The sequence below is a fragment of the Drosophila gunungcola genome, assembly GCF_025200985.1.
Source record: "Drosophila gunungcola strain Sukarami chromosome 2R unlocalized genomic scaffold, Dgunungcola_SK_2 000017F, whole genome shotgun sequence".
Classification (NCBI taxonomy): Eukaryota; Metazoa; Arthropoda; class Insecta; order Diptera; family Drosophilidae; genus Drosophila; species Drosophila gunungcola.
This window is the reverse complement of record NW_026453173.1, coordinates 1,275,265-1,284,266: the sequence shown is the minus strand read 5'-3', so window position 1 is coordinate 1,284,266 and position 9,002 is coordinate 1,275,265. Positions and strand designations below refer to the sequence as shown.

Sequence of the window (9,002 nt, the reverse complement as noted above, 5' to 3'; positions counted from 1 at the left end):
AACTTTACACTCGAATAACATCATAATTTTTTTTATTTAAGTTAACGTTATGATTTTTGAAATTTCAATTTTGGATTTTTTTGCTTATGGTTTTTATTATTGTTTTTAAATTTGTTGTAATTCATTTGTTATTTATTTATAATATATTTATTCAGTACCACAGGTTGACGGTTTTTTTTTTAATGATTAGTTTTTGGTATTATTTTCTGTTTGTTATAATTTCTTTTGCAGTAATGGTGCAATACCTTCCATTGGGGAAGAAATGCATATATAGTTGCATTTTCACCTATTTATTCGTAACCAGGACCCCAAAATACAGGGATCCTGAAAATTTGAAAATGATCGGGCGCTGGGGCTTTTAGGAAGTAAAGTCTTTCCAAGAGAACGGTCTTGTAAATTTTGACCTATTTTTCTCGTCAACAGGACCCCAAAATACGTGGATCCCGGAAATTTGAAACTGATCGGGTGTTTAGACTTTTCGGAAGTATATCCAAATATCTGTACTTTATAGGGTCGATAACGTTTCCTTCACTGCGTTCGAAAGATGGACTGAAATTTGTTTATCCTCTGCAGGGGATGAAAGCCAAACGATTGGTTAACCGAACTATCGCCCAGAACAAATTAAAAAATTCTTCGTTTTATTAGAAAAGACAAAACTAATACCTTAAATTTGTCGACCAGTGTTATACAAGTTGTCAATGGCAACGTTAGCCATAACATAACACAACAAATATTGGTTAAAAAAAGTTTACTTCACATTGGCCTTAACATGGAGGAGCTTCACAAAGTTGGACTTTTTATAGATGATATCTATAGACTGCGTGTTGAAAACCCTATCCTACTCGGAAATAAAATAAAAGTTAAGCAAGAGTGCTTAAAATACTCAAAAAATCTTAAAATTTTCAAAAAATTAGCTTATAATTTTTGTAAAGTATCTGAATTGTTTGCAAAAGATGTCGATAAAGAAAAGCTACTCGGTATTGGCACCCAGAATCAGCTAAAAACCATATCTTATCAGCGACAGAGTGAGCAGCAAGTTTTTCGGAACGAAATTTTTGAACAAACGGTAGAACTAGAACGTTTAAAGATGGAGTTACAATATATGCAGCGAATCGAATCTGATCAAAACGAAATAATAAACAATTTTTTTGTAAATCAATATTAAAATTATTTGCGCTTGAGTTGACTTTTATTTATTGGTTAAAACTGTGTGAAATATTTTTACGATAACATGTAAGACTGCATAGGGGCAGTTTTGTAGTTGAACAGTTGTATGCCTTTCGATTTCCACAACCGCTAACAGAGCACAATTGTGAGCGGGGCGGTGTGAGAGGTAATTGTGCCTTCAGAAGGAATTCGTGACCTGGTGGTACAACTATATAGTTACCATTTATAGCACTTATATAGGTTATTTTTGGATATGATGATTTTTGTGAATGCTTGTTGCGAGTCAATAAGCGTTGTTTGTTGCTTTCCTGCTTTTTTAACAAGCGCTCCATCGTTTTTTTTTTATCTTTTTCTCGACGTTCGTCAGCTTGCTGTTTGCGTTTCTGAGATTTAAGAACAGCTCTATGGATTTCCTCCGCCGTTTGCGGCTTTTCCTTTTCTTTGTAACCACTTGGAAGTGAAATTAGCTCTTCGACAAACCCATTTGTGTCAGTATCGTACATGGCACGTTGACGAGCTGTCATCAGTTTCGGGTCTTTCATTTTCTTCATTTCCTCATCAACATCGTCTAGTTTTCCGGTTTCTATGGCATTAAGCCATCGTTCTTCGTCACTAGAAGTTTCACTATTGCGTCGCCTTTTAACTTTTCTGGTAACAGAGTTGGGCGAAGTAGCTACATCTGCAGTTTTTTTTGTAAAAGTATTTCTAGTGCGAATATAAGGAAATTTAAGAATATTGACATTGCTCGTCTGTACCTTTGGGCTGTCATGTTGCCCCATCGACGGAACAGAGTTTGAAAAAGACTGAATATGGGGAGATTCCCCGTTTATTGAAAAGTTATGATGTTGTGGTGGCTGTTGTCGTTTGGATAGACTTAAGCGATGATCTAAAAAATGTTTGGTTTAGTTTAAAACTTCACATAAATTGTTTTTTACTTACTACCTTCTTTTCCCATTTCAAAACGAAATTATATGAGATTTAATTAACAAAATCCTAACTCTATTCAACAGTGGGTTAAAAAATTATTGCATATATCAATATACAAATATCGACTCTATTTAATCGCAACTTAGCGGCAATAGCGGGACGATGAAATATGGAACATGGAAAGTTTTTTCAAGTTGTTAAATTTTTTCCCAAATAGCCTATTTCCACATGGGTCCATCCACCATCCGTGGAAGGAATGGTCCATAAAGTCTCGTCGTTCCAAAAACTTCCCAGTTAGTCCGCCGTTAAAATTTGACAAACTGCGACGGACTAATTTATGCGATAGTTAGCCGATAATTTTAACCTATTCCATAGCAGTCCATCCCCGAAAAAACGTTGAGATTTATAAAAAAAAATGGAAAATCTTATTTTCACAAAGCACATCAACCTTCCACCATTCGATTTCAGCTGATTTGAGCAGCTGTGGAAATCACATTTTCTGAAAATTTCAACCGTTTCCAACGGATGGACTGTTTGAAAAAGTGCATAAACATTTAAAGAATGGCTTATTTCTTCTCTGTATTGACTTAACCTTAAAACCATTTTTAAAAATGATATTAAATTGTAGATGGGGTTCTGTGAAACTAGGCCATAAATATATAATTTTTTATATGAAATTCAATTTTTTGTAATACATAACCAGCGCAAAATTTTTGAACATTTGGGAAACTGGTAAGTATTTTTGGCTTCTATACCCAAGAACACATTTTCGTATTTTATTTTTAATAAATGGGTGACTATAATTATATGGCATGAATCTGCGCTAATTTCTTTTAGGTGTGCACGTCACCTTTATTAACTAATGGTTAATATGTTTAAGCCAGAATAGGTTCAAATACCTTACATTTTTATCAATCCCTATTTGATTTCATACGTTGACTTTGCATCAAAAGAAACCTTATTTATGTTATGTTTCCATGATGTTGTCTTATTAAAAATTATTAAAAATTTTGAAAAATATATCCTTTAAATAAATTTCAAAATATAGTTCGAAATTTAGAGCATAGTTGCATAGAGTTGGTAAATCATAATATATCAAAATATATACTATTACATAGGTCGAACGATTTTACAAACGCTCGATTTACCTTATATTACAAGTCCGCTTACAAAATGCTTTATTTAAAATAATTTTGATTTTATGAAAATTGTTGTACGCAGATAATGGCCTAGTCCCACAGAGCACTTCTCTGCGTCTGAACAGCTGTTCTTTGCTTTGATATGTCAAGATAAAGCTTAAGTTCTTTGTTGAAACGTATATAGTTAAATAAAAGTATACATTCTTTAGTTGTTTGTTTGGATTATATTTATCTTTTACTTGAACCACAATGAATGTGTATAATAATATAATAATTCTGTTATTCCAACGATCAAATTCAAAATGTCGAGCAAGATACAATAGAAAAGCAGTTTTCTCCATCTCGAATTGCCTAAGAAAAACCTTTGTTAAAAAACTGACTTTCTGAATAGCCAGTGCTGTCGTTCTTTCCTACTATAACTGAGAAGGTAACACTGGAGTTATAGAAGCAGAGCCAAGGTTTCAATGAGCCTTTTTATGATTTCGGGATGCACAACTTGCATTTAAAACTGAAACAAATGACACCCGAAGAAAGAAAAGAAAATCTCAATTTCCAAATGGGAGATTTCCTCACTTTCCCAGTAAAAACATTTGCGGAACAGAAGAATTAGGGCAAATAAATTAAAATTAGAAATTGCATCCGAAGTCGCCTAATAATTTTATATAAAGTTTTAGAGCCTAGTTACACTTTGGATGCTTCATTGCGTCATTCCGTCCAGACCATTGGAAACGGATGGGATTTTTGACAATACTGGGACATTATTTGAACGGCAAAACCTTATGGACCTTCCGTTTAACGGTTGGTGGAAGGTGGATGGACCTCTGTGGAAAGGGCCTATAATGCGCACTAACCTGGGAGACCTTGTTAAAACGAATTTGTTCACCTCTTTGTAAAGCATGTGGCTATTGATGTGGATGCTCCCCAGTCTGAACCAGGCATTTAAAAATATCCTTAGCAAAGAAAAATGAAACTGTTACCAACCAGACATTCCAAAGTTCCAGTTTCGGCGATAAGTCCGATATTGGTTAGGTAAATATAACACAAATATTCCCACCATTATTTAAATGCATGTACATACATATATGTACATATTTTTCCCTTTGTACACATATATAAGGTATTGATCGTTTTCGATTTGTTCGTATACAGCGCGTCACAAGGTTAGAATTTAACAATTTATTTCTGTTGAAAAATGTTTTATTTTAGTTTATGAGACATTAAGTTGTTTATACACATAAGCACATACATACATAGTCTGTAGACGAAAAACTTATAATTGAAAAAGTCAGCGGCAACGACACACATTGACAAAAACTTGTGTAATATATTTTAAAACATTACAAAATGGATATTTATTTATTTTTATAACAGAATGAAGTAAAATTACAACAAATTTATGCCACGATTGTCTTGCCGGCGAATCCAATTTTATGCTTAAGACGCGTGCGTGGGCTGGCATCGATTTTTCGCTCAACAAATACTGAAATTCGCAACGTGACTATTCCCACTCATTCTCTTAACATTTTTGAATAAGGATTATTGATTTTACAATATGGGTGCCTACTTGTCGCATCCGAAGACCGATAAAGCATCTACAGATGAATTTAATGAGTTTCTTGCAGTGGGAGCCAGCTCAATGCAGGGCTGGAGAAACAGTCAAGAGGTAAACAATAAAACTTTTTTTGCTTACACAAACAGCTTTATTGATTAGTGTTTTTATTTACATTTCAGGATGCACACAACTCCATTTTGAATTTTGACAAAAACACGTCGTTTTTTGCTGTGTATGATGGACATGGCGGTGCTGAGGTAGCCCAATATTGTGCCGAAAAGTTGCCAGAGTTCCTTAGAAATTTAGAAACGTATAAAAATAATCAACTTGAAAACGCACTCAAAGATGCATTTTTAGGATTTGATAAAACGCTGCTTGATCCACCGATTGTCAGCATACTAAAAATATTGGCAGGTGAACATAATTTCGTCGATGCCGATGCGGAGGATTACGATGATGAAGATTTAGCTGAATTGCAAGAGGAGAGCAACTTGCCGTTGAATGAAGTTCTGGAAAAATACAAAGGACTTCCTCAATCACACGATTCAATCATTCTAAAATCCGAGAACGAAGCCAATTTAAAAATGCTTTCTCCTTATTTGCGCGGTCGTCGCGCTGCAGCTGTAGCAGCCGAAGCTGCTAATAAAGCTGTAATGGACCCTACAGCTAAACCAGAAGGATCTTCCACCTCGGCAGCAGCAGCTGCAGCTGCTGCCTCTATACAAAAACTCGAAGACGAATCAACTGTGAGCAGTAGTAATAATGCTCCATTAAAAAATTTAACTCTTGATAAAAAACAGGAATCGAATGGGTCCGTTTCAAAGGCAGATAGGGTTACTTCTTCTGATCCCAGAATGGCAGAAGTGGGCAAAGAGCAGAAGGAAGAAAAGAATGCACAAGAATCATTCGTATCTGGTTCTAACGATATCGGCAAAGCGAATCGAAGCGCACAAACATTAAAAGGCGTTATTACTGGAATTTCGTCTACTAGCAAAGAATCTGAAAAAATCCTAAAAAAGACAAATTCTCAAGAAGATGAGTCAACAGACGACGATGCCGATTACGAAGAAAATGACCAGGTTGAGAGTCCTGATGTTTCATCTGCAGAAAGCTCTGATGAAGATGTAAAAGATAGTGCTGCCAACGATGACGATGACGATGACGATGTAAGTTACTAATGGGGTATGACACTACATTGTTGGCCTCATTCATTGCAGCAAGTTTTTCCCAGACTTACGATTTTAAGTAAGTGCGAACAAGACGGACATATGACTATTCCAATAGCGTGACAAATGACTAATTTTTCTTTTGAAATAAATACACAACTAATCGTACTAGCTAGAAAATAATAATAATATTTCAGTTCTAGAGCATATAAAAAGTTAAAGACTGCTGAGTTCGAAAACAAAATAATGTATAAGAAATATTTGTTAGCATTTAAAGGTAAGAACTGCAAACCTTGAAACCAGGGATTTAAACCGAATCGAATATCGGTTTCGGTTAGCCAATATAACTATTTCGATTACGGATTCGGTTCAAATGTTATATTTCGGTTGCGGTTACGGTACTTTACCCAATAAATGATACGGTTATCGGTTTTGTACCGGCTTAAATAAAAAACTATTTTAATGCCAAAAATTAATGATTAGAGCGAATAAGGATTTTGCACTTAGAATGTTTGAAGTTTCTAGAAGCCTGGAGTTTATTTACATATTTTCTTATGAACGCTAACTAATTTCATATAACCAAATTAATACTATTTAATTACCGACACATCTTTTTCGAACTTAGTATACTAACTTAAATTTTTGACTTTGTCGAACGGGTGAAATTTTCGGTAGGGATTTGTTTTTGGTCGCGGCGCTGTTTTATGATTTAACGTTAACATTTTGTATGCTTCTTTTTTTTGCGTTGTAAAAAAATCTTCTAAAAGAAAAACATTTGCAGGATTTGACATATTAATTTGTTAAGACGTTATATGAATTATGTTTCCGTCCGTTTCTACGCAAACTAGTCTCTCATTTTTAAAGCTATCTGTTTTTTTTTTAGTTCTTCAAGATATAGTAATGGTTAAATATTTCAAAATTAAAGTGTAAATTTAATCAAAAATCGATTGAATATATTATAGCTCCCATGAGAACACTCAAAATAAAAAAAAAAAAAAAATTTTAAATGTAACTTCTCTATTTAAAATTTTTTTTTAATTATTTGGACATAGAATAATTTGATTGTTTAAAATTACGCTTTAATTTTATTCAAATCGGAAAAGGATATCATATAACTGCCATGGAAAGGATCGAATAATCAAGCTGAAAATCATTACAGCTTCAATGTTTTTAAACATATACGGAAATAAATCAAAATTTAAAAGTTTTCAAGATTGTTTTGAAATAGCTGCAAGGGTATATGAACTTTGGTTTGCCGAAGTATGCTTCCGTTCTTGTTTTAAAAATAAAATTTAAATTATTACCAACAAATCTAATATATATCTGTATAATATATATTAATCTGTATAATTGAATCTTTCTAAGCTTGAAAGAATCCGTCAATGAGTGTCATAACCACATAAATAATTTGAAATACATTTCTGATAAACGTATCCATAGGAAGTTGAAGTTAGTGACGAAGAAGAGACGGACGAAGATCAGATGGCCAATGATAATTTTTGCGCAAATATGATCGAGGAACCTGGCAAAGATAGTGGATGTACTGCTGTTGTCTGTTTGTTGCATGGTCGAGATCTGTACGTTGCAAATGCAGGGGACTCCCGCTGTGTCATATCCCGAAATGGTAGAGCCATTGAAATGAGTCTGGATCATAAGCCTGAAGACGAAGAAGAATCCTCGCGCATAATTAAGGCAGGTGGTCGAGTCACTCTTGATGGCCGCGTTAATGGCGGCTTAAATTTGTCTCGCGCCCTTGGAGACCATGCCTACAAAACCAATCTTGAACTTCCAGCTGAGGAACAAATGATTTCAGCGTTGCCAGATATCAAAAAGTTAATTATCACGCCACATGACGAGTTTATGGTTTTGGCCTGTGATGGTATCTGGAACTATATGTCTAGTGAGGAAGTCGTTGATTTTGTACGAATTAGATTAAAAGACAAAAGCAAGAAATTGTCCAAAATTTGTGAAGAGGTAATGTATTGTACCATTTAAAACTATATGATAAATAACCGTTGGAACTTTTAGCTCTTTGACAACTGCTTAGCTCCAAATACAATGGGTGATGGGACTGGTTGCGACAACATGACAGCTGTGATTGTCAAGTTCCAGGAAAAGCTACAAAAGCTACAGACTACCATCGATCCAACTGAAACCGAAGATGTGTTAGCTAACACGTTTTCGGCATATGAGAAGGTTTTAGACGTTAATACTGATCAGAGTACACTGAAGCGTGGCGCTTCCCCAGATACAGCTGCAGAAATCACAGATCTAGACAAAAAGAACAAGTCTAAACGATTAAAGACTGATGAAAATGTAATCGAACCAGCCGAAATTACAAGCAGCAACCTATCACCGGCAAATCAGAACGAATGCCCGAGCATCAAGACAAGTAACGAAGTCACTATAGTTGTTTCTTCGTCGTAATTTGACGTAATGCGACTTGTATAACGCTTTCGTATTCAAGCTTTTGATTGTAAACTGCATTTTAATCTAGAAATATTAACTCAAAGAGTCGAATGCGAAAACTTAAACAAAATTTAAAAAGCTATAAATGGCAGATTTATGCAAACAAATATTCGTTTGTACACACTTACATATATTTTAATTATATTTAAAGACTTTTTTAATTCGTTTTTTCATAAACTGCTATTTACAAGAAAAAATAAATATAAAATTGAAATATTCTTTACCCAAACGGCAAAAAAACTCCAAAAATGTTCTTATTTGAAGGAAAAAACAAAAGGTCAATAAACAAAGATATTCGAATTTGTAATTTATTTAGATTGGATTAAGTGGAAGATTGGTAATCTTTTTGTAGACTTAAACGAATGCAAAATTATTCTAGTAATGGTTATTAAAAAACATAACTTATTTTTTGAATGTTTTTAAAATTTCCCTGGCCAGCAGTTTCCAGAAGGACCCGCGATGTTTTCAAAAACCGTCACTTTAATGAAGGTTTCGACTGATTGCATAGAATCAAACAAAATAATAATTATATAAACTTTAAGATCCATAAATTAAAAAAAATAACTCACAGATGGAATTAGC

The 9,002-nt window shown here is 34.0% G+C and overlaps 3 protein-coding genes across 7 annotated transcripts; 2 read left to right on the top strand and 1 right to left on the bottom strand.

Moving 5' to 3' along the window:
• Positions 1-245: 245 nt before the first annotated feature.
• LOC128256374 (intraflagellar transport protein 20 homolog) lies at positions 246-1,165 on the top strand. Its single transcript, XM_052986693.1, has 2 exons — positions 246-365; positions 424-1,165. Exon 2 carries the CDS (start codon positions 770-772, stop codon positions 1,163-1,165), a length of 396 nt encoding a protein of 131 aa, XP_052842653.1. The 5' UTR covers positions 246-365; positions 424-769.
• Positions 1,166-1,177: 12 nt separating this feature from the next.
• LOC128256373 (INO80 complex subunit B) lies at positions 1,178-2,251 on the bottom strand. 2 transcript variants are annotated; one of them, XM_052986690.1, is made up of 2 exons: positions 2,107-2,251; positions 1,178-2,053 (listed from the first exon to the last, which is right to left on the bottom strand). In XM_052986690.1, exons 1-2 carry the CDS (start codon positions 2,120-2,122, stop codon positions 1,194-1,196), a joined length of 876 nt encoding a protein of 291 aa, XP_052842650.1. In that variant the 5' UTR covers positions 2,123-2,251; the 3' UTR covers positions 1,178-1,193. The 2 variants fall into 2 exon arrangements, with proteins under 2 accessions (XP_052842650.1, XP_052842651.1); XM_052986691.1 differs by having other exon boundaries at positions 2,110-2,251.
• A 1,867-nt stretch (positions 2,252-4,118) lies between these two features.
• Positions 4,119-8,720, top strand: LOC128256369 (probable protein phosphatase CG10417). Of its 4 annotated transcripts, none has more exons than XM_052986673.1 (5): positions 4,124-4,262; positions 4,605-4,896; positions 4,965-5,951; positions 7,392-7,925; positions 7,980-8,720. In XM_052986673.1, the coding sequence occupies exons 2-5, from the start codon at positions 4,786-4,788 to the stop codon at positions 8,376-8,378; spliced, it is 2,031 nt and encodes a 676-aa protein (XP_052842633.1). In that variant the 5' UTR covers positions 4,124-4,262; positions 4,605-4,785; the 3' UTR covers positions 8,379-8,720. The 4 variants fall into 4 exon arrangements, with proteins under 4 accessions (XP_052842637.1, XP_052842633.1, XP_052842635.1 ...); XM_052986675.1 differs by having other exon boundaries at positions 4,262-4,393; XM_052986676.1 differs by lacking the exon at positions 4,124-4,262 and adding an exon at positions 4,416-4,552.
• The last annotated feature ends 282 nt before the right edge of the window (positions 8,721-9,002 follow it).

What these genes read in the sequence shown, in the direction of transcription:
- LOC128256369 (XM_052986673.1), top strand. Translation starts at nt 4,786, where the DNA reads ATGGGTGCCTACTTGTCGCATCCGAAGACCGATAAAGCATCTACAGAT. An exon ending in ATGACGATGACGATGACGAT is followed by an intron (nt 5,952 to 7,391) that starts GTAAGTTACTAA and finishes ACGTATCCATAG; the next exon opens with GAAGTTGAAGTTAGTGACGA. An exon ending in TGTCCAAAATTTGTGAAGAG is followed by an intron (nt 7,926 to 7,979) that starts GTAATGTATTGT and finishes TGGAACTTTTAG; the next exon opens with CTCTTTGACAACTGCTTAGC.
- LOC128256374 (XM_052986693.1), top strand. Translation starts at nt 770, where the DNA reads ATGGAGGAGCTTCACAAAGTTGGACTTTTTATAGATGATATCTATAGA.